Source organism: Bombus huntii, chromosome 1 (genome assembly GCF_024542735.1).
Source record: "Bombus huntii isolate Logan2020A chromosome 1, iyBomHunt1.1, whole genome shotgun sequence".
In the NCBI taxonomy this organism is placed as follows: domain Eukaryota; kingdom Metazoa; phylum Arthropoda; class Insecta; order Hymenoptera; family Apidae; genus Bombus; species Bombus huntii.
The window spans coordinates 13,715,420-13,741,168 of NC_066238.1; the positions used below are offsets into that span (position 1 = coordinate 13,715,420).

Consider the following 25,749-nt stretch of genomic DNA (forward strand, 5'->3'; position numbering starts at 1 on the left):
TAAGATACAAACATGTCAATTTTATCCAGCCAGATGTTTTGTTACTGAACTGATTTATTCATCCGTTTCTATTAAAATTTGATAAATTGATTTTCTACCAATGTGCATACGTTATGACATAATTTATAGATGCAGTTTTAAAATTCATTCCTTAAAGACAGGAATAGCGATGAGGTATAAAATCGATGATATACAAGTATAGAAATTAAAAAGCGTTTCACTCATGCTCCTAATTTACTTGCTCACATTACAAACACGGTATACGTACGAATGAACGAACACACACACACACAAACACGCGCGCGCGCGATACATTCACTTGCTTTCTTTACTATAATACACCTAAAATACTGACGATCCACGCGTAAATTAATCGTGAAAATTACTTTGCAGGAATCAAGTTCTGACTCGATTTCTTTCTGAATACGTTTCCACCATCGAAAAGAACTTGTTTCCTTTTAATTAACCTTATAATAATAATATGAAACTACTCAAGTATGTTATTCTTTAGTAAAAGAGAATGTGTTTTAGTTCAGATATTATAACCTATGAAGTTTTTCTACATTATCGATGAATTATCAAAAGTTGCATTACGTGACTTGACATGTTAACAACAAATTACGTTCATCCTTTTTAAAAACATACCAATTACTACCTACTTAGCAATGTACTCCTTAGTTATGGTGTAATAAATATTAAGAACACATTAAGAAGGTTTTTAAATAATTAGTAAATTCAATTACGCGATCATTATCCTAGTCTTCTTGACTTTTATCTATTAAATACCACTTTAATCAATTATAAATATAATTTCTTACCACTTATTCTAATCTTCCCTAAGTTTATACATACTGTATTACAAACTTTCGCTTAAGAACCACTTGTAGATCTATTTTATTATCCAAGACTAGCTCACACGTATTTCAACGTGTTACTTTTGGTATGTATCCTCAATATAAACAGAAGTATTTCGTTATTAGTCCGTTGTCGTATTAAAACACATATATAAAAAGAGCTCCTCCAACGAGTTTTTTTAAGTAAAATCACCGTTATTGTTGTTTATGTAACATTCACTGCTAAATTTCCGGGAGAAACTGTCATTGCTAACTTCGAAACACCTTTAGAATACTCCATCATCCATCGTTAATGATGAATAACGAAGATACGATGTTTCTTCGTCAGTATCATGTGAAGACTGTCATCGTTCGTTCAAATTTGGATTGTATATTGGCCTGCTGCTGAGGAAGTTATTCCCACTGATCGGAGTGGTTCTCACTTGCATGTATTTTGGCCTTTTGTGTCTGGTACTCCAATGTAGGTAGGTATACCAGCCCGATACTAGGGCTCCAAGGGCATTGCAAGTGGTGGAAAAGATGAGAAGAATGATCAAAATACTCTCTACTTCGGGACAATTCAAATCCATGTATCTAACTGCCGATTCGGTGAAGTTCGACGTATTCCCACGAGGCCTGCACACGCAGGTAGCGTTTAATACCCGCGCTGGGTTGCATTCCAGGCCCATTAAACGCGCCAGGTGTATCGCAGAGAATATACACGCGATGGAACAGGTCACTGTTGCTAGAGTTGCCAGTAGCACGCTGATTATCTGTTCAAAAAAAAGAAAAGATATTAGTGGAAATACGTAAATAATAAAGCAATAAACTATGTTGAATAAAAAATGTGACTCAAACTTCGGTACTAACAAAAAAGAAAAAAATAGATATTTCATTTGATTACTTTAAGATGACTAAATTTAAAATCTAAATTACAAGGAAAGCTATAATTTATGTACGATTAAATAAATTTTGTTAATTAGTCTTTAGACATTTAAAAAATTCCATAGAATACAAAGTACTTCGTTTGAAAATAATATATTCATGTATTCTAAAATGATGAACAATCACCTTGATCAAAGTGAGACACAATCCAGGACTCATGACGGGGTATTCCTTTTTGAAACAGCACAGCAAGCAAATACCGAAGCTACCCGAAAGTAACAACTGCAAATGAAGAAAGGAAAGAATTAACGGCGTTTCAAAAAACGATGTTTTCCAAGAAGACGGTCAAAGACTGTCATTGCTTGAATACTCACCGGCATTCCACTCCAATAGGGATTATCCGTCACAGGTAGATGAGGTGCCCAAAGTAATAACCATAATGACAACGAAGTTATCGCGATACCGAGAATCGTTTGCAACGCTGCTAAACACCGTCCTAACCGCCAGTGATAAACCAACGGCGGTAGGAATTTTTGAGGTCCTGAAAAAGAAGAAATATTTAAAACATTTTGTTCTATTCCTAAATATTTTTATTTTTATTATATATTTCATTATCGCGGCGATCAGTCCTTTCATCACACATTTTTTCAAATTGAGTAAAGTACATAGTAAACAAATATGTACATGGATTGAATTAGTTAAGAAGATTAACTTTAGTTAAGAAGTTAAATTAAGATTAGTTAAGAAGTTAAACTCGTTTAAGGACCTAATGATCAACAACAAAAAATAAAACCTTATCAACAGGTGAGACGTTTAATCTATATGCCAACTCACTTAACGAGTAGTTAAAAGATGTGATCGCTAATACCATTCGGTTACCTATCCAATTACATAACATACCTCTATCCATCCTATCTACTTCGTATACGAACAAAACATTGATTTCATTCTATTATGCAATGACCGATATGTTCGTACATAATCCGATGAAAACATTAATAACAAAATGATGATACTGATGTGATGACTAGCCTGCGGATATTTATGCAAATTCATATTCTTATGAAAATAACTAGAAGAGTATATGCAGGGCATAGATAGGGATTTGCTTCTTGGATATTTTATACATTTTTGCGTATTATGCACATTTTTGTACTTTTGCACCCTTTTTCCATAGATCAGCGATTTTCAATATTCTTCGCCTCATTGCACGCCTAATTATTGAAATTCAATGTCACACCAAAACAAAAGAATATATCATACATATTTGGTTCAAAATAGGGCATTCACATCAGATGGTTATTGTTATCTCGGATATTGTCATTTTTTATTTGATAATCTAAGGGGAAAAAATAAGCGAAAATGTAAACCTTGACTATATAGTCAGATATTGCATATTTAAAAAATTCCCATGACACACCGGTTGAAAATCGCTATTATAAATACATAAAAACCCGCAGTCGTGTGATGACACTGATGTTTATCAATGAGAAGTGCAAGACTTGGACTTCAATATGAGCCATAACCTATATACATATGAGCGAGAGGAAGATTTCTTTCAAGCTAGTCATGCCGCTTTTTACACAGGGGCACGTACGGTGCTATCTCCTGGTGTTTTTCTCGCAGCTCACGACACACATTTTCCCATAGCGATCGACGGTCGATACGACGTGACAGATTCTGAGAAACGAATGTAGGGCCGAAAGAAAGGAGAGTTTCCGAACGAAACGACCTCGCTGTCCCTCCTTACAAGGTATCTCAACCGAACGATCGAACATGTGCCGTCCTTGCCGATGCGATGTCAAACTTCGCCGTCAGGAAACTCGCCCACCAGAATTCTTTGTGCACCGTTTGCAACGGTAATTCAAAGGTAGAGAAAAGAAAAAGAAAAAAGAAAAGTAACGCGTTAACGCTCTCGCCCACCGTCATGCTGACTTGTGCTAATGTTGATGGCGATAGGTCGTGATTCCATTAGCGGTCTTGCGAAATCGGTGACAGGTACGATCAAAGAAATCTGGAATTAACGATATTTCATTTATAACGTAGGCACTAAGATTATCTTACGTAATGGCAGATATAATAAAATATGCTTTTCCTATTGAATGGAAAAAATTTGTATTGTCGCAATATTGCCATGTAATTGATACTATAAGAACATTTTTATCGGTAGGCTATATATGTTTATGCATTTATGAGAAATTTAAAAAAGGTACAGAGGAGCACGAAGCACATGACTAAATGTGTATAAAATGAAACAAATCTCTGCTTAAGTTCATCTACATAAACATTCACAGTCTAGCTAGAAGAATAGGTTAAAAGATTTGATTGTTATTTTTATAAAATTCTTCTGTATCCATTGTTAACGTATTCAGTACCCATATTGGTAGAATCGAAGAACTCATAATGGCCTGGAAGGATTTTGGAAAAGCTTCAGTTGGAAAAGGGGGGAAATAATCTCCAGAAATAATTCTGTATGGCTGCATACCCAGCTGAGTTTCCCATGTCCAGGAAAGAGAACACTGCAAGGACAGCTCTTCGCACGAAGAATAGCGAACGCGTCTTAAACCCTCGTTGCCTGACTGACAGTCGATAATGATATACTGCACCCTACAATACCATGAGTAAATCTCATTCACATATGAAACACGGAGATTTTGAAAAGGGGCGGGAAACATCACCTTCGATCACGTAATTTTTGAAGAGTTGCAAAACGTATCTGCAAGAGAAAGAATTAGAATTTATTTTGAATAATTTAAAGAAATCTCACAGTATTGTAAGCGGTAAGATTTAAAATTATAATGGTTGTACTGTATTACGGGGTAGAACGGGTACAAGCTCAGAAAAGTAGAAGATTGGGCTTTACACTGCGTAGAATGCTCCTTATAAAAGAAAATTCTTTCACTCTTTTCTTGCAGGATATTAGTTGACACCCGAAGAATATTAATGGGTGGCTGAAGATCGATGACCAACGAATAACGCGTATGGCGAGAAAAGGAATATACGAAGTTTACGACGGGGCAAAAAGCGACACCGCATTCTCATTCGTCGCGCTACAATCGATAAGGGGTCTCTTTTGCACGAGGCTTGCATATAGAACGAGTCCTAACTGTACCAGACGTATGTACAGACAAGAATAGAAGAAGAGAAAAATTAATCTCCCTTGGGACTAGTCTCCAATCGGATTTATAGTGGCTCGCAAAAGTATTTGAACACATACTATAAAAAACTTTAATATACAATAACGGACAAGAGAAAGTTTATGAAATAAGGAATATAAAAAGACACCATAATTTTACAAAATGGATTTATATTTAATAAGAACAACCGATAAATATTATATATATATCATAAAATAGACGATTATTACTTATATGGTAAACAAATTTTTATATGAAATTCATAGCATATCAATTTTTAACTTTCTGCTGTCCATCACTGTGTATGAATATTGTAGATATGTTTTACATTTTCAAATAACGAGTCACGACTACTGTGATTATTATATATATGATCAAATATGTAAATAACCCGAAAATTTTTTATATAGAAATTAAAAAATTACTTAGTGCGAGTAAGAAACATGTTTTAATAAAATTTAAGTAAAGAAGAAACTTCTTTATATAATGGATATAATGGAATGTAAGTGAAACGTGTCATGTTTCGTATTCAAAATTTTCCATGACAAAAAAGTGATTTGTGCCGGATGCAAGCACGCTATCGCTTTTTCATTCGCGGAACGATTCACACGGTGTAAGAATGCAAGACTCGAATGCGTGTCGTTCCCATTGTATGCGGATCTTATGTTTGTATTTGCTGCATGTGTATGTGTATATATGCTCATTATAAGAGAAGAGGATTCTCCTGCAGAATATCGTCTGCAGGGGTCGAACAAAAACTATGCTGGACTTTACAAAAAACTTATAGAAATTCCATTAACATGAAAATATAGCCTTGCATTCTTATACTAATACTAATACTAATACTAATACTAATTGAATTAAAATAATTATACTTATGATACACTTGAGATTTTATAGTGAGACATCTATATGAAAATGAATGTACTAGCATGTGCAGCGATAATACAATGTATAGGTAAGGATAACTGGCTGAAATATTCGAACCATCATCTTCGAAATGACTTTGACAAGCCAAAAATTGTAGTATACAACGCAAGTGGGGAAACGTACTGGGTGGTACGTTTCCATTATCCGGTGACCTCGATACATGAATAATGACTCGAGTGTTCAACTTGCGTAATAAGAAACACGGTAATTGTGTAACTACATTGTAGAGAACTACCATCGCCCACGATACTTCCGATCTCTTGAAAATCCTTAATCAACTCAGATATCACTGTACATTACGCGATCGTGTACGTTCACTTCATAATCACGACAGATTCAGTAACTTTTTATACGACATATCACATGTCTGTGATTTTAATATTGAAAATCACAGATATATATCATATTTAATTATTTAGGTCTATTCACATTGAGTGACATTAATTTCCAAACAAATATTCCTTTGCAGGATAACAAGTATTCTGTAAGACACGTAAAGTTTGGTTATAATCAGGCGCAACTGACGTAAACTTAACAAAAATGGAGAATAGATATATGATTCACATTGATAATGTAGCAATGTAATAATAACCAATAGACGTGCATTAATATATAAAATTGCAATTGGTAAAAGAATACTTCAGCTGCACAGTATATTATCACTAAAAACATGCAGCGATGTAGGTTAACATTTAGATACGCGTGTTTTGATATCTGACCTTCCAGTCAAGCTTCGTGACTCATTTGCTTTATCGTTACAACGCACTCATAATGAATATGATAAACTTAATATCATTCGTTATTAAACTATAATGTTAAAAATCAACACTTCTTTAGAAGTAGGAAAAATTCTACTATTCTAAATTTCTTTTTGCTGAAATTTTTATCGACCTCTTTTTTCTTTTTTTTTTTAGTACTCTCTGCCTATTGCATCTGAAAATAGAATTCAACGAATGGGGATGAACCAAACGCAAGTTTTACCACATGGGAGAAAACCAAACCGAGTAATGCTCACATTTCATCCGTTTAAACCCTCGCAAGACACACGTGCTATTTACGTAACACTTCAAAGAGGAAAAAACGCTCCTTTCCAGAAGCGTGTTAATTTAATTAAGCAAATCAACACACCGAAAACAAGTCAAAATATCTTGTGTATCAATATTTATTTCCTCAAAATCTGCATTAAAATATTGGACTTCGGCTTTCATCATTGTACATGAAGGATCCAAATATTGTATCAGTTGTTTGTGCATTTTGTTCCAATGCAAAACAAGAAATTCCTCGCTAAACTAACATAACATCGCAATATTATTCTTTTTGAAAGTATCATATTACTTAAGTTATATAAACCTATAACTGAGGAATTGGCTAATAGAAGTTGTGCAAGAATCACGATATTCGGGAAATTTTTTGTGAAATATTTTGAATTCGATTACACATATGTACACGAATAGACCATGAATCAGCTGTTGAAAAATTTAGTATAGGAACAAATAAAACACAAAGCGGAAGAAGCGATTAGAGTTACACCCAAAGTTCGTACACGCTAACCCGTGAACGAATGCACTTCAAAAAAGATCACATGATATATTTCCGGCTTGCTACTTCCGCTATTCACAGAGAAGCATGTGTAACCACTTTAAAGCGGCCACGGCAACCAGCGGACCAAAAAGTCTTAACCTCTTCGTTTCACCTGCTTTCAATGAAACAATTTTAGCAAAATTTGTACATCATATTATACAAGATGAAAACAACTGTTTACAACAAGATGAAAACAACAAGAAATATTAAATTGGACAACATGATTATAAAAATCGGAACATGTTTGTTATGGAAGAAAAAGAAGAAAATGTTAAGGCTTTTCTATACCTTGAGGGTTTAACCATAATTTTTTTTACTATCTCGGCAACAACCTCGATATCACTGTTTTATTGTGACTGTGTCGTCACAAATGCAGGATGAAATTGCGATAGTCACGCAACTAGCGTCTTCATCATTGGAAAGGCTCTCAAGAGAGATTGACTTGTTCTGGACCAATTTGCGTTATGATGATTACCTGGCTGTATACGTGTAACGATTGACGTCCAATCTTTTCTTTAACAGAAGTGATAATTTAACAAGTTATGTCTTAGGAGAAACAACTTTTGAGAAAGGTATTACATTATACAGAACCCGACAAAAAAGGATCGATGAAGAAAACTAAATGCAATAAGATACAACGAGTTTAAACGTAATCAAACTTCGGAGAACTTAAATTTCGAAAGATTCTACACATTTAAATTTAAAATCCTAGAGTATTAGATTTCATAAAAAGGAAACCTGAAGGGAATGCGTCGCTCGTGATATAAATTATTAATTGTTTGTAGCAATATTGTGCTTTCCGCCTTCCTTCGAAAGAATGTTTATTGCACCGTGAAAGGCCGCTCAGTGACATTCGAGCCTCGTTCGCATGTATCATACCTGTTCTGATCTCTGATTTCGTTAATCAACAAGCGTTACGTCTGTGTTATTCAACATGAAAGCAAAAATAGTAAAGTCATCTTATTACTAAATATTTGCTCACAAAAACATTTCTCTGTCAAGAATTTTCGTAAGAGACGTGTATCTATAATTAACATAATGTATAGAATTCCTAAGAGAAAGTTTCTCTTCTAGCAGGTTTTATACATTAGGATATTTTACTTATTATTAATATGGTAAAGGGAGATATGGGAATTTCAAGAATCTGTTACTATATAGAACCTTCTAGGTACAATTTCGAAGTATCTAATCTCTTCCTAATACCTTCAATAATAATTTCTAGAGATCCGATATGAGATATCCTGCGAGTTAATAGACATGGGCTTAAATACATCCAAGGTTTTTTAACTTTTTGTGAAATTAGTCAGCAGAGAAAGTACAACCTGCTAGGATATCTAATAGTGTGAATCATACGGTGTATGATAAACCAATAAGACTCAGTGTAAGTTCTTAAAGTACATTTTAAACAAATAAATTAAACATGAACTCTGTTGCACATGTTTTACTACACATACCTGAACTTTTATCAGGTTTATAAACTTTTGCACTCTATTTTAAAATATATCACCATATTTTTATACACATAAAAAATTGAATGTTTTTTGTTATAATGACGATAAAGCAGGAATCGATTAAGTTGAAGCTTACATTTCTTAGAATGTTTAATTTTTGTATTTGATTTTAAATAGCAGAAAATAATAATAGCAAAAACAAGCAACATCCTAAGAACAACAGGAGGATATGATTAAACAATGGTATCTTAGCCTCCAATTAATGATAAATTAAATTTAACAAAAGGTACACTGTTATTTGGTAAATATTTTACAAAACTAACAAAGTAAAATAATTCTTTTATTATTTGAATTATCTTAATTCTATATCTTTTTTAGAAAGTCAATTCTTAGAGAGGATTATATTTTTATCTATGTTGATAGGAGATAAGTAGACAAATTTCACGGAAATATAAAAGAACAACGGAAGAAATTAACAAGTAGAGATTTATGAATTAAATAAAGAAAGTGGTTGTGTACTTACGATGACCACTGCGATGCAATACGATCATTCTGCTGTGCCTGAGGGAATTCCTTGTGGGCGTGTGCCGACCAGCAATTTGAGCGGCTGCCAGGTTAACGGGAACCGTGGTTGACAAACAATTGGCCATTGACGGGGCGCGACCCAACTCTTTTTCCTTTTCTAACCGATAGATTTTCCCAATATTCCCTGTCGATACTGCACCTGCCACGGTAAATTGCGACCATTACACGAGAAAAGCAAAATTATAATTTATTAGATTTCTTCCAATTTAATTAGATTATAATTCATTTGAATTTTAAAAAATTGATTCTTTTTCAATTTTTTATTAGAATCATATATATTATCAAGATGGTATGGTTAGAAAGCGCGCAAGATTTTCTGCCCGGCTTTGTTTTACTACGACGTTGTCTGATGCACGAATAAAATGAAATTCGAGAAAGTTTGCTCGAATACCTAGTGCCAGCAAAGTGTCCGACCGAATTTCACTCGTGACCGTTCTATTTACAGTCAAATAACTTTCCTAGGGAGAGTGGAGGCATATCCAATTCCGTCTAAAGTTAAAAATCCCTCCGGTTATCTTAATTAACAATCAAGAGTGGAGAAGATAACGAAGAATATTAAAACATCATTTAATAGTATGTACTTATTTTATTTTTCTTTTGTTATTGTACATATATCTTATATCTGAATTGATAATGAATAACCGTTTCCATCAGGGAAATAATTAAGTAGAAAAAAGAATGATAAGTTCACTAAACTTACCGGTGACCTTGGCGTTCTGGATCTTCGACACGTTACCAGCACTGACTGCGCTACTCACTCGATTGTTGTTATTGTTGTTATTGGCCGTGGCCATCGACGAGCTAATACCGTTGTCACGAACCTGATTCAAATTGTCGGCGCTTAGAGCGGAAGTCACGCAAGGTGCCACCATTGGCACGTCCTGAACAGCGAAATAAAAAAATGCAGAGATTATTATGAATTGATCACATTTCAATTAAACGACATAGAGAATCTATATAACAATATGTAATTTTTATACCAACAACATATAATCAAATACATGGACTTATACTACAAAAAAAACAATTTAATTTTAACGTCCAATTATACGATCGAATTACAGCAATTCATTTTATATATTTACTGTAATTTATGTAAAATTGATGTTGTTGATCAAACATATTCTCACATAAACATCGTGTACTTTTACTTATGTATATACGAGTCGATAATTCTCATACATCATGCGTTGCGGTTTATTTCACTCTCATTTTTCGTTTAACCAAATTTGTGGTCAGACTATAGACTGCTCATTGAGGCAAGTCTAAATTAATTGAACGCACTTGATTAGTAAGTGATCCACAAACATATATTATCTCATAAGAAGACCAACCACACACCACTCTATATCTTATGTATAAAATAAGATAATTAATTAGTATTTAGTCTGAAAAATTAGTTAAATAACATAAATAAATGTAAGAAGAAAAGTCGATTAACATTTATATGGAGATATTAACATAAAAATTAATTTTTATTTAAGTACTCTTTAGTTGATGATACTTAAGTATTAAATATCGTTGTCCATTATGATGGATATTATTGGTCTTGTAATAGATTCTCAACACTGACTGTGTATCAAGATATAAACATAGACAGTAACACGTGGTATGGTACTAGGGCTCACCTTAAAATTATCGTAAAAGCTAACAGGACGACTCCTTGGCGCGTACTGAATCTCCTCGTCGGGCTGCATTATGCTACCACCGTACATAGTTGGGTCTAAGGGTTGCGCGCGCACCTCGCCAGGCATCCTGCGATTCTTCCTCTTCTTACCACTTCCGGCGGCTATGAAGTTACGATGAAGCGTGATAAGATTTTCTTCGTGACCTCGTCAAAGATACCTATGCTGTCTCCAACTAAAATAGAACAATGCAAATTCGTTACTTAGACGTTACTTATTATACAATCAGAATTTTAAATTCAAATAAGCAAATCGAAATTTAAAGTTAAAAATTTCAGATTTCAAATTTTACTAAGTGTTTAATTTTTAACGAAATAGTTTAAATTGTTTTAAAGTCCGGAGAAGAAGAGTTAACTCCTTACACGCTGAATTTCATGGATATAATAATTTATTTATTTATAGATCCACTATTTTTAGTACATTTGTCCAAATTTCGGTCGAAATTAAATTGTACCATGTTTATAATTGGAAAAATTGAAATCGAGCTATCTGAAATTTATTTTTATTATCTTTTAATAATTAGATTTTTAATTTTAATTATAAAATTTTTTATTAAAGGACGATCTGTTTAATAAGTTAATATTTGTACCTGAACGGTCGTGTCAGCTCATATTAAGGTTTCCCCTTGCGACGGGCAGAGAAATTACACCTCTTTGATCTTCAAACCGCAAATCTTCCACTTCCCGCAAACACACCTGCACCTTAGACGATCATTGTATGAATCACAATGGCTGATTTGCGGACGATGGATCAAGGAGAAATTTCTCTTAATCTCCTTTGATGTATCGTAAGTCACGCGTCGAATTCTCTATCTGGGTTTAAACGAAGGAAAACAGTCGTAGAATCACCACGATCAGCGTTCCTCGATTTCTCTGATGTTCTATCCACGTGACCAGTCACGTGCGCCCGCTATCCGTCACCCCGTAAACGTCTGAAAAATAAAGAGAAATCGTCAGTCTGGGAATATACGTATCGTTTTCTGATTCAATCGGTTTGTGTCAATTACTTGAGAAAAGTGCGCGTAACATAGCGTATTTAATTATTAACACAGAACTGCCGATTTGATGTACACACATAAATACATATATTATATAGAAGTAATTACAATGAAACCGATATGATAAAAATTAATAAATATACTTACACTTATAAAAACACTTACATGTTTTTAGTAATTACGGAAATAAAAAGTTTAATAACAGTTATTTAGCCTAGTTTGGTACTCCTAGTGCTTTTGTCGAACATAATTGAAAGTGCATTAAGCAGGCGAACTTTCAAACTAGGATGAAAGAACATGATTAATTTGATTGGTCGCATATTCTACAATTTGGAATGATTATACAGTAGCGTATCTAGCTATTTATCAACTTATGACTGACTTTTATGAATATAAAAAGAAAGTGGTAAAAATAATTTATATGAAGTTTTATCTATGTATGTAAACAATTTTTATATATTTTATGTGTTATGATTCGTATACTAAAAAAGTCAACAAAGTCAGGTAATCTTTTCAGACTGATGAATCATTTGAAATTACAATATAATGAAACGTCACACCTCGTTGCACGTGAAATGTTTCCTCAGGAGGAATGAACTGGTCCCTTTGCAGACCCTCGGAACGTACTTAAAAGAAAACGTAACTTTTTCCCGTGGGAACTACGAGCATCGTTCATCGTCGTTGATTCGATTGCCCTGACCTCGTGGGACAAGAAGCACAGTCAATTAAATACCCGTTTCGTGGACCACGTGCGTTATAACCTAAGTGGTACATAGCGAATACAAAACTTGCTATTGCGAAGCTATGTTTCGTAATATGCAACAGGTGAGTTTCAAATGAATGTGTCACGAATATAGAAAATTCTACAGAAGTAAGCTACAACGTTATGAGATCCTGTTAGAAAGTATGTATTATCAGCACAAATACTTTCTTCGTTTAATGGTAAGTATGTATGTAGCTGAGAAGACTGTAAATATAGAAACGTAGAATTTATGATTTTATTTCATATATGTGCTCTATTAATATATGTATAAATATAATTCATATATAAAGTTTCTTACCAAAGTAACACAAATTTTTATAGTTCGTATAAGATCAGTTTTCTGAATTCAATTTCTGAATTCAATTTTCTTTATAGAATATAAATACATACTTTCTCCCTAAATGAGTATCTGAGAAGTATCTCTAAATGAGACTCTGAATTATTGATATTCAGAATTTAAATAAAAAGTTAGTCACAAAAATTGAAGTCAAATGTTCCGTCAATGTTTGTGATGGTCAGTTATATCACAGAGGTTCGTTATTAATTATCTAACTATAATACAACATTATATTATAATACAATAGTACTACCTGGATCTTCTATTAGACGACTGTGAGCGGCGCTTTACTTTCACGATACCAGATCTGAAGTTAATAGATACCGACCGATGTTGCGCAATATGGTACGCGACGCAATGAAACCGTGGCGCGTTGGGACTCTGTACAATGATGTGACCTACCTATGCTCGGACCGGTGTTCGGGTTACGGCTGGAAATAAGTCATTTCTCCATTAAGCCCCTTTATGCGGCGCTCACAGTCACGTCACCGTGACCAGGAGTTTACTGAACTCTAGAAGATTTGCGAACGCCTAGAAAATTGCATGATTATCATATTTAAATCTTTGCTTTCAACTCAATTAAATCATTTGCAAATATGTACGACATAGACAGTAGTTCACAAAAGTATTTCAACATTTGCAGAAATCTTTTATGAATATATTATGTATATTGTAAGGAAAATTTTGCAATTTTATTAGCGTTTTAATGAGATATGACTATAATGATTATATTGGTAAAGTTTGAAACAAATCTAAAAATGTACGTCCATACTTAAGAGCTACAAGATATTTAGTGCGAATATACATTTCACAGAGATTACGAAAATATTTAAACAGAAAATTATCTATTATATCAATAAACCTCAATATTCAGTGGAACCATCTTTATCATTTATTATGTGTTTAAGCTGGTTATTTATACTGTATACCAATTCTTTGCTGAATGTATACGTTTGCAGCAAGTGCGTGTACATATATTTTCAGATTGTTTCAAATGTTTCATATAATGCATAGAATTTATACATAAAAGCTTAATATAGTGTCCAAATATGTATTTTTATCAGATATAAGTACTGCAATGTTTTGTTTCATATGATACTAGACTTGGATAGAAAAAATTTCCACTCGATTCGGTTTGTACTGCATTCTAGAAGTTTCTAAAATGGTTAATGATATGTAATTTTCCTGTTTTTTCTTTTTCGTCGTATATCTCAAAGGAAACCAGCGCCGATTAAAAAACCTCATAACAAAAGAATGCATAATGAGACAAGACTAGACTAGAACGCAGTTACTATCTCTTATTTCCAGTTATTTCCTGCATTTAAGTTAGATATAATAATACCGCTGCTTTTTTTAGAATACCATGTAATCGTAAAATTCATGAGTTCCTGTCAGTCTTTTTGTAAAAATGACGCGCTCGATCATTCCTGTACTTAATTATAGGGAATGAGATAAACCCATCGCGATCTATTTGTGCGTTACGTGGATGTATGAACGTATGCCTGCCAAAATGTGGTGTTGCCAACTATAAGATAGAAAATTCATAAGATTACATAATCGCGTTCCAAAGGAAAATAGCTTCATTTTCTACGTAAATTCTTTAATTGCCAATCTGAACAATATTTATCATTCTAAAAGCATATTTTTTTAAGAATAATCTTATAGGTTATTTAATCTCTAGTATATTATCTATACTTACTATCCAATCTTATATCACTATTATATCTAAATTATTATTAAACGTATTTCTGTAACAAACATATTTGTATGCTAACAAAAAATACGACTGATTCAGAATATTTAAGAATAATTGAAAAGTCGTGAATTGCGATCATACGTGATGTTACATTAAACAAATGGGACAACTTAATCCCTGCAATGTAATTATGTATATTAACATGTGCAATAGATGGATTCCGTTATACTAAATAGTCGAACTGTTTTATCGACTTGACTTACATTATCATTACAATTACTCAGAATTTCTAAGCAAAATACTCCAATGTTATAAATATTAAGGGCATCATGTTGCTAAATACTCTATGTGTTTTAGATAGAATCATAATGAATGGAACAACAGAACGTATGAAATGGAGACTAAAATAAATTGTACAGCAGTTAATTCAATGTCCTCATCATGATTAAGATCACATCAAAGTGCAATCCCGCACTTGGATCAGATTTAGCAATTGCACTCATGAAAATGTAATCAACTGTATACATAATTGATACGCGTACGTATATTTCATGATTAGAATAAATTATAATTGTCGTCATCAATGAATTGAATTATATTAGAATGTACATTACTATACAATTAATTGGACAAAGACAAAGGTAATTATTTCATAAATGAAGAGACGTAAAGAATAATATTGTGTACAACACATTTTATTGATAGTGAATGTAATTGCAATACTTTCTTTTTTAATATAAATACAATACATATGCTATAGATATTACAATTTCTCAATAATACTATGTATTTTGTAATATTTTTTTCTTATTCTTAAAGTTCTCTTCATTTTTCTCTTAATTATTCATAGACATGAAAAACCAATTCAGATGTTGCTTTTTTTAATAAGATAAAATATCCATAGGTGATTGGTGCCAGGTGAAGGAAAAATACATACCGTATAAAAATGCTAATGTCCTAAGATGTTTCTTTTTTAATGCGACAGAATATTCTAAAGTGACTGACACTAGTTGACGAGGAAAAGTTCAAAGATTCGCAAATAATTCAACGCATTCCAGACACTTAAAGGCGGGAATTCAGTAAGTTTGCGCGAGAAAACGTTCAGCACGTGCGACCTACGATTATTCTAATTAAATTCTCCGGTTACAAACCATTCCCAGGGTTCATGAACGTGCGACTCTTATCGAGGCCTGAAAGTGCGATGTCGCCCTATTTTACACGCCATTGTTCGACGTCTTTCATACAAAATGAGCTTTAAAAGAGGCAAGATCACCGGAAGGATCCTGTCTTCGAGCCTTTGTACGCATACAATATACAATAGAATGAAAAGCATATTTCATATCTTCGCCAACAAGTCATCTATTCGTGCGACTCTATTTGGACTTTAAAATCTTAGACAACATTTATATCTTCTTTTTTAAAAAAAAGAATATTTCACAATAATACAAAGCTTATGTTACTCATAAATATCTCTTTTTCTGTCTTCAGTCTTTCAGGAAGATACATGTTTATTTTGTGTCTGTCTGAACAAGAGAATGACATCAATCTTTTTTGCTACGAAGTAATTAAATTCCAGTATATTTCGGAACGGAGACCTTCGGTTTTATACGTTTATTGTATCACTGTTATCAGACAAGACAAATGTCTTCTTTCTTGTTTACGATATCCGCGCAGCTGCTGGCTTAATGTGCACGCGCGAATACTCGTGCTACTTCGCCTTAATAACGTAACATAAATCGTTACATAAATATATACCAGGTTCCGATATATTCGTTGTTACAGAATTAACGAACATCGTCAGAGGAAAGTGAAACGAGAGAGAAACTGCCAGTATAAATACCTAGGATTCTGGAGAACAGTAAATGTCCATTGATTTCCTTCCCATACCACAGCTATCGATCCTTGCAGGATTTATTATTCGGCACGTGTGAGTCCTTGATCAGTCAAATTTAGATAAAATGTACAATTGGTATTCACTGAATGTCCGGTTATATAATTTAACACTGATTATTGTTTCTCACCATTGATTCAATTTTACATAGGAAAAAACTATTAAGCAATGATAAATATAAATAAAATATAATTAAAAAGTAGAAAGAATGAAAATATTCAAATACACTTTCATTTTAAATTAATCAGATATTTGAAATTATTAATCAGAAAAGCAAGTTTACCGAGGATGAAAAGGTTTTTTACTTAAAAATTGTACGAAGCACTTGAATGAAGAACACTTGTTGAATCTAGTCCGATGGTAATTTATTAAAGTTCTATTTTTACACAAAAACATCGTTTTTCTATGGAACTAACAACGCGTGAGTAGCAGTATGAATAACTTAACAATTTAGATTCCTCGAGAAAAAATTACACAACACAATGTTGTTCCACTGGCGTCGCAGTGACAACTGAAGTCTCCAGTTTCGCGCGTCTCGACGAGGCTCCCGAGACCCCACCAAAGTGTTCACCAAAGTCGAGGCATACCAGGTGTCAGCGTACCTCAAATCGTACGAATCACGATGCAGATGACGATTACTTGGCGAGGGACACTTCCATCAACAAAACATTCCGCATTTCATGCGACTGAAACGGTGCAAATACCGCTTACGAGATTTGCACAACGAATAACAAAAGACTATAGATTTGTTTTTTATATAGTAATTGCTTTAAACTAGTACAACTACAGCGTATCTTTTAAAGTTGATCTTTCAGATGACGAGAAGAGATTAAATATCTCGTATAGAATTTTTAGAAAGATTAGAAGAGAAACTTCTGGATAAAAATGTTATTAAATTAGTAAAAATGTAATTATCAACGACTTTTTTATTTATATTTTTTAGACAAAATTTCAAAAATTTGTTAAATCTTGTTTTAAAATATTTTGATATATAATATATTTAATATATAATATATATCAAATATATATATAATATATATAATATATTTTAACTCAATATTATACAAATATACAGCATAATCTCTATTTATAGTAGATAACTTTTTTTTTATTTACAAGTACTTTACAATCAATTCTTGCATTGAGAACTTTGAGTAAGTTTCTCTGGCGTGGCGCAGTGACATGGCTAATTGTTTATAATAAGTTAATAAACTTATTAACTCATTATAAGTAAGCATAATTTATAAATAAGTATAATTTATAAATAATAATATTATTAATAAGTAAATATTGCTTATTAGAAATATGTAGCTGAATCTAGTGCTTAGTATAGTGTTTTCTTAGCCTGCGGATCTGGCCCGACGTATTAAGTAATTTAGTAATTAGGGGGTTTCGATGTTTGTTAACTCTTTTGATATATCTGTTATATAGTAGATAATGACACACCTTTTTTATTTATAATACTTTATATCTCTCTTCCCTCTACTTATACGTATAAGAGAGCCGCATGTCTTGATTTTGAAACCAGAGAAACGATTTTACTTTTTTTTTTAACTATCTGAGCACCACTGTCCCCTCACTTTCACGTCCTCCACCATGTTTCAGAAGGAGGCTCGATGAAGGAAGTTGTCATAGCGAGAAAAAGGGTGAAAGAAGAAGGGGAATCGGTCATGCCCAACAGTTGACGTTTACCTTGAACAATTTCTTGCAGCCTTATTGCAACTCTTTTTTCGTCGTTGTTTTCTTTCCTGTTGAATGGTGATCATGATATATACTCCGCTTTAAAGGATCACCTTAGGGCAGTTGGTGCAAAAAATGTAAGACGTTGCATAGTCACGTAAAACTCTAGATAAAACGGTACAATAAAATCCAAGGTCGACAACATGATTAAACGCACAGGTAATAAATTCAATGGACAAGTTCTTTTTAGTGGAATTTTTTCAATAAAGTTACATAGAGAAGCCTTGCATCAATATATAAATATCAATCAACATGTATACCAATCTGATTAAACTTAATTAATTATTATGTAATGTTTCTGATTAGCTACGCATTTGCTGTGGAAGAACATAAACTTTTAATGGAGTTCATTCATATCGGAAGCATCTGTGTCGCGTAAAAAGCAAAGGAAACCACCAAGTTCAATAATCAGATTGTGTGTCACACGAAACTGCTGATCTTTAGCGAATTCGGCTGATCTTTACCTTGATTCAGCTGACTTGATTTACCATCAGCTGACACGATTACATATCTCTAATCACTTGCAATGTAAGTAAATATTAGGATATTCCTAAATATTAGGATAAATACATAATCTTTTTTATATTGACAATCTTTAATTTTTCAAATAACGTTGAAGGAACAATATATACTACCAAGTACAAGTGGAACGTTTCACTTTTGTTCTAGCCGTCCGCTGGCAATCGCAGCCACCCACACGACGCCGTTCATTCATCCACGATCATTTCCTCTGCTTTAATGAGACGTACCACCTACGACCGGTTCCATATAAATTACGATTCTTTCTCGTTCGAACGTATTGGTATTTCCTCTGTCTCTCTGTTTTATTCTCATCCATGTCGTTAGCGGTCGTCCACGATTGGAAGGGGAAAGGCCGCCAGGTTCGCGAATACCTGCGGATGAAACCGGTCTCTCGAAATCGTCTAAGTCGAGAGCCACAAAAGAACCACGCCGGCCGCGAGAGAAATTCCATTTCCAGCGGAGATAACGCGTTCCCCTCGCTCTTAGCGGTGATACGTTAATCGCTTAACGATTTATCGACGCCCCATCGCTTAATATAAATGAGCCAAGAAGGAATTGGAACAGGATTGGAAAAGGATTGGAACAAGAGAAAATAGAAAATTCTTTGAACTACTGGAAAAATGAAAGGGTGTAAAATTTAAAAATTGACAGAGAGAGTATTAATCTCTTAAGGAATGATTCATCTAAGTATTTGAGTATACATTAAATGTTGATAAACATTAATACAAAGTTGTCTCATAATAGTTGAAGAGATCAAAAAACTTTATGTTTCTTTAAAGAATAAAAAAATACCCAATATTGCAAAAATAAAGTTAAAAGACATCTAGCTTCTACAAAAGAAGATAAAAGATATACAAAATTTGTAAGAAACGTGATTGAAAAAAACGTGTCAAGAGAGAAATAAAGATAAAAGAAAAGGTTACAAACTCATTCTGTTTCGTGGAAAATGCAAGGCACCACATATGACATGAAAAGCTTCTGAAGCTAAATTGTTTGAAGGATCTCATCGATGACGTCAAACACAAATATAATTCCATTTTATCGATGATTACCATTGCTTCAACGCAAGCGATACTTTTCATAGAAAGAAGATGCGAAGAATTTAACTCTGAAGGTCGAACATTTTTCTTCCTTGAAAACTACGCATTTCTTGTCTCACGACTCGTATGATTTTAATAACTATTCATTATTACCTTCGAAGCGTCCTGTTCATTTGAGTCTTTTTATTCTTAATCAGAAGTTTCGTGTTTGATCTCCGATAAACGTCACTAGCCTCATGAATCACTAGTGAACACAGGTAAGTATCCAGGCTTGATTACCAATCTAGTTTAACGCCGACGGGGAATAGCGGTTCTTAATTAGCACCGTCTCAAGATATCAAATTAAGCCTTACTAACTAGATATTCTCCGAAATAATTTTCTAACTTTCCTGGAAATATCAGAATACTGTCATTTATAAATGTAAAAATTCTATCTTGTAGTAAATATTAAATAAGCAATGGATATACCAAACACCACAAAATATCACAATATACATTCATAATATACAGGGTGGTTGGTAACTGATGGTACAAGCGGAAAGTGGGTGATTCTACGCGAAAAAAAAAGTCGAAAATATAGAATAAAAATTTTTTTTTTTTTTATTTTTCCATCGAGACAACGATCTACAGTGAGATCCGTTATAACGTACCGCACGCGTACCGAGCGAAAATTCAAAGTCGATTTCCTCGAAAACAAAGCCTCGAACGAAAAATTTTTATTCTATATTTTCGACTTCTTTTTTCGCGTAGAATCACCCCCGTTCCGCTTGTACCACCAGTTACCAACCACCCTGTATAATAAATTCATAATATACGACCATAATTGAGTTTCTATTCATTCTATTAATATACCTATTAATTCCATTTCAGTTTCCATTCAGTGCTCTGTTCTATCCAATTACACTTATAGATCGAAAAATGGCAGAAGTGCACGTGCATAAAATGCACGTTCCAATTTTTAATTCACGTGAATCAATGCGTAGACACGGCACGGTCTAGACGTGACATCAACATCACAATAAGGCGCGATGAGTTGGCGTTCAGGAATCCGGGAGAGATAAAACAGGACTCTCTAGGAGGACGAGGGAGAAACGAAAGCATCCCCCCAGCCCTTCGTGTTTTATCTACTAGTATCTTGGAATGTCGATGGTCCATATGCAGCCAGTTAGAAACATACAACAAAAAAGAGGAGAAAACATATCAGGACATGAAAAAAGAAGAACAATGCGACTAGTATTTTAAAAACGTCAAGTAAGAACAATTTTTACAAAACATAATACAGTCAGAACAGAATAGCGCGATAAAATTATAATTAATATTATAATTGTAAATACGTAATTGCAATTGCAAATTATAGGTTGAACGAAGGATAATGCGTCAATTAAATGCAAATAGGAAAGATGTTATTTGTGTCTGACAGAGTAAATCAATTATTAAACCACAACAAAAGTATAAAAAATGAATTATTAAATGAAGACATCAAAAAAAGGAACCTGTTATTAACATAATAATATTTTTGTTTACTAAAAAGAAGAAAGGAAATTAGAAGGTAGAGAAGAATGGAATTGGATCGAAATGCAGACGAATCAAACCGCACCCATAGAACGAACAATAAGCAACGAGGTGGAGAAGGGACACATTCCTTTCGTACGCGTGGAAACGCATCGTGAATGCTCATCGGATGAACTCCGATTCGTTTTGCCTGTAGAAAATACTGGCACGATGCGTTCGTTCAAGTATAGGCACTAATTTGTGCCGCTAATGAACTCAGCGAGAAAAGCGATCGTTTCTTTTCACGATTTCTCCTGACAATCATGTGCGTCTGTGGTGGAAAACTGTGTACAATATGTACATCAGTTGTAATTGTTGCTGTTACAATTTTACATTTTTACATTTTACAATGTTACATTTTTTGACTTACCATTTTTATAAAACGAAATTACCTAAAAGTACAGTAGAACTTCATTTATCGCAAAGATAAGATGTGTAAATTAGGATAGATCATATACATAATAAGAGTTCATTGATTCTCCCAACCACTTGTGATTTTTCGTTCATATAGTGGAAGAATCAGTGAATTCTTATGAACTGCTTGTCCCCCAATATGTTCATATAAACGAAGTTTTACTATATCATCAAATACTTATTTGATTATTCAACATTTGGCTGTTAATGTCCAAGTGTATAGGAAGCATTGTTGCACTGAAGCATTATTTAGAGAATTGCATTTACGTACAGCTACGAGAAGCCAACGCAATGTGCAATCGGGTCAAGTTGTAATACATTTCAATCACATTTCGTATATCACAGGAAACTAAATAAAATTAACATATTGAGGTTAATATTCATGTTACGTAAGTGTAGCATGATTAATTGTAGAAATTGAGTACAGAGGCTAGATCCATTACAGTAGAGATAAGTATAATGGAACAACGATGAACTTTGTTATAATTAAATTCAGCTTCTGATGGATAGAGTTCGCGTTAATTGTCGATAGTAATGTATTACATTAACCTAGAACATTTAGAACCATACTCTGTTAAACAAAAGAAAATTACTTTAATTATTTAAAATATGTAAAATTAATAAAAATATTATTTGAAATATTTAAAAAAGTAAGCCTTGGTACAATAATGTTTCCACAAACAACTGTCTACCTCTACCGGCAACTAGATAAATAACTCATGCACGAACTCCGCAGATATTTTCCATTTTAAAATACGCAAATACGCTTTCTATATGAATCGTATAGTATCTCACAAAATTGTTCATCAAATAAATTTTTACTAAATTGTTACTAAAAAATTCATCATTTATAAATATTAATTGTTAGAATTTGTAAAGTGAATTAAAAAAAAAGAGACATCTTGATATGAAATAATTTAATGTTTTAAGTAATAAATATACTACAAAATTCCTCCCGCATTAAAGAACATGAGAATATAGACATGATTTTCTAAATAGTTATAAATTCACGCCAGATATCTTTAGCATGTTATAGGTGGCGTTATTGTGTTAATGAACTAAGTGGCGCGAGAAACATGTGTGGTCGAGTGGCTTGGTGAGTAATCTCATCACGTAATTTCAGTAATTAATTCATGACACGCAAACATAGCAATCTGCTAACGACAAAAGAAATTTACATATACTTTTACAGTTCCTTGAATCCGGATACTTTGTGTCGTGCTTGCGATTACAAGAATGCAGCCGGTAAACGATGCACGACATTATGGGCCAAAAGTGACATTGAATATGTTCCATCTCCTAATATTGGGCCTAAAGACGTTCTTCCATGTATCGTTGCTGGTTCACACTATGGTAAAGAGGAAGAAAGAGTCCTCTGTGCTATGATGTGGAGTATGATCCCACCTTGGCATGAGGTTAGTGTTTACAAACAAGGTTAGGTTGACAATGACATTTGACGGATGGGGATAGGTTAAGTGGTTAGTATTTGTCAACAAATACGTTGCCTCAAAGTGTGCCTATCAAATGTAAACACTTTGATTATATCTCCTTGAGATAATAATAAGTTATCACATTTTTTTCTTAATCAATTTTATTAGTGCATAAATGGAAAAAATATTACAAATCTTTTTCCTTTTTAAGGGAGATTACAAAAAGCACACATTGTCGACGCATAACGCACGTTTGGAAAATATTAAAAATTCCAAGTTGTATAGCGCACCATTACGCAATGGCCAAAGATGCATAGTACTTTGCGAAGGATATTATGAATGGAAAGCTGGGAAAATGAAAAAAGATCCTAAACAACCATATTACATTTATGCTAGTCAGGAGAAAGGAGTAAGAGTAGATGATCCTTCAACGTGGAAGGATGAATGGTCTGAACAGAACGGTTGGGAAGGATTTAAAGTCTTAAAGATGGCGGGAATTTTTAATATATTTTCAACTGGAGAAGTAAATGCAACATGTTGGACTTATGTACAATTTAAGTAGAAAGCTACAGGTATGGTAACTCACATTTCAGGGTAAGAAGATATATAGCTGTACAATAATTACTACTGAGGCAAATGGTGTTCTTTCTTGGTTGCATAATCGAGTACCTGTGTTTTTGAATGAAGAACAAGACTTAAGGGTAAGGAAATGAAAATGTTTATATAAATATTGACAAAAAATATTTTCCGCACATAGTTTGTGTTATCGTTTATTGGAATGAATTACTATCTCTGTATGTTTATGTTTCTAATAATAGGTGTGGCTGAATGAGGAGCTACCAATAGCCGACGCCATTGAAAAATTAAACAAATTAACATTATCAGATGGTGATTTAAGTTGGCATACAGTCTCATCTCGTGTAAACAATGTATTGTATAAAGGCGAAGATTGTAGAAAAGAGACAAAAGACGCGTACGTATATACATATATATAACGGTACAATTAACTATTCACTATTAGAATTATGAACTTTTAATCCTGTGAAGTGATATGTCAGACTATTGATTTACTAATTCCATTATGTACAGAGGAGAGAAAAAAAGCAACCCTACTAGTTTTATGGCTTCCTGGTTGAAGAAGGGGTCTGCAGATTCAGCTAAAAGAAAAACTACTGAAACTAAGAAAGATGACAACATACCACCAAAAATTACTAAGAAAAGCTAATTGTTTCATCCAAATCCACAAACGAAGTCTCAGGGACAACTTTGTTTCCGCAAAAGTATCAACTTTAAATAAATATTGAGTTTTTTAAGGATATTTATTACAAATTCTTTTATATTTTTATACTTCATATAGTAATATTAATATTTTAAATAACTTCGTAATAGTATCTTTTAATTAATTATATAGTCTATGTTTATTCAACATTAAATCATAAAATAAGAATAAAATAAAAATCTGTAAACTCCAGTATTATAAATAAAATAATATCATATCTTGAACGCGTGTTCTTTATCTTTTGTGTTTTAATATATTTTTTTATACTGTCACAATTAAGTCGCTCGGTAATTTGTAGGCTATAGCTAGGTAATTTGACATTTAGATGTTTTTCAAATAATCGGATTGATTATTTGCGATTTTGAAAGTTATAGAATAACTTTTCATAAGAATGTTAACGCTATAAAATCGGCCGGGAGAAAAATTTATTTATTTATAATTTTCAAATTTATTAATCCATTTCTTATCCCCTACACAGTAATAAATTATTTATGAATAGACTGCGGACTTTTATATCGTTTAGAAAAATTCAAAGATACAAAAATGCGTAGAGTGTACATGTGTACATAAAATATCTAAAATATACTATTTTTTATAATATTTAATTGGTAAAACAAATTGCTATCTAGATCCTACTATTCTAATTGCCTCTAAGAAAATATGAATCTGCGTAAAAATCCGCGGCTTATTTGTGAAAGAAAAATGTATAAGTTTGGATCTAGTGGTATGGGTCATTCATGAATCCTTGGTTATTCAAGAAATAATAAAGGAAATCATAGAAATTTCTAAAATATCTAGAGTTTACTCTTCATGCTTCCATAATAAATTTAATAATCTTCTTTCTCGATACTATGCAATTTCCAAATGTAATCTATTACAAATCTTAAAGAAAATTCTAAGCACTTTCCTAAACATCCAAAAAGCTATTTGAAAAAGTGAATTCTATCTGGCGCGTATCAGTACGCATGCGCAATAGTTGTCAACATGGCGATGGCTATCTTG

The 25,749-nt window shown here is 33.0% G+C and overlaps 2 protein-coding genes, 2 long non-coding RNA genes and 1 pseudogene across 14 annotated transcripts; 4 read left to right on the plus strand and 1 right to left on the minus strand.

Annotated features, from left to right (window-relative positions):
• Positions 1 to 15: 15 nt before the first annotated feature.
• Positions 16 to 17,280, minus strand: LOC126869518 (uncharacterized). 10 transcript variants are annotated; one of them, XM_050626222.1, is made up of 10 exons: positions 17,077 to 17,280; positions 16,721 to 16,814; positions 13,587 to 13,715; positions 11,677 to 12,018; positions 11,031 to 11,262; positions 10,103 to 10,283; positions 9,341 to 9,541; positions 2,093 to 2,259; positions 1,905 to 2,000; positions 16 to 1,606 (listed from the first exon to the last, which is right to left on the minus strand). In XM_050626222.1, the coding sequence occupies exons 5-10, from the start codon at positions 11,154 to 11,156 to the stop codon at positions 1,199 to 1,201; spliced, it is 1,179 nt and encodes a 392-aa protein (XP_050482179.1). In that variant the 5' UTR covers positions 11,157 to 11,262; positions 11,677 to 12,018; positions 13,587 to 13,715; positions 16,721 to 16,814; positions 17,077 to 17,280; the 3' UTR covers positions 16 to 1,198. The 10 variants fall into 10 exon arrangements, with proteins under 10 accessions (XP_050482179.1, XP_050482188.1, XP_050482158.1 ...); XM_050626231.1 differs by having other exon boundaries at positions 13,587 to 13,615; positions 17,055 to 17,280; XM_050626201.1 differs by having other exon boundaries at positions 17,055 to 17,280.
• LOC126869846 (uncharacterized) lies at positions 4,205 to 9,333 on the plus strand. Of its 2 annotated transcripts, none has more exons than XR_007691032.1 (3): positions 4,205 to 5,989; positions 6,700 to 9,118; positions 9,196 to 9,333. It is a non-coding gene; the product is annotated as an uncharacterized LOC126869846 (long non-coding RNA). The 2 variants fall into 2 exon arrangements; XR_007691036.1 differs by having other exon boundaries at positions 6,700 to 9,103.
• Positions 13,724 to 16,808, plus strand: LOC126869809 (uncharacterized). Its single transcript, XR_007691007.1, has 2 exons — positions 13,724 to 15,418; positions 15,785 to 16,808. It is a non-coding gene; the product is annotated as an uncharacterized LOC126869809 (long non-coding RNA).
• Positions 17,280 to 21,522, plus strand: LOC126868675 (uncharacterized; annotated as a pseudogene).
• Positions 21,523 to 23,006: 1,484 nt separating this feature from the next.
• On the plus strand, positions 23,007 to 24,971 carry LOC126869646 (abasic site processing protein HMCES). The gene is made up of 6 exons (XM_050626476.1): positions 23,007 to 23,134; positions 23,231 to 23,453; positions 23,680 to 23,991; positions 24,062 to 24,169; positions 24,287 to 24,441; positions 24,558 to 24,971. The coding sequence occupies exons 1-6, from the start codon at positions 23,115 to 23,117 to the stop codon at positions 24,691 to 24,693; spliced, it is 954 nt and encodes a 317-aa protein (XP_050482433.1). The 5' UTR covers positions 23,007 to 23,114; the 3' UTR covers positions 24,694 to 24,971.
• The last annotated feature ends 778 nt before the right edge of the window (positions 24,972 to 25,749 follow it).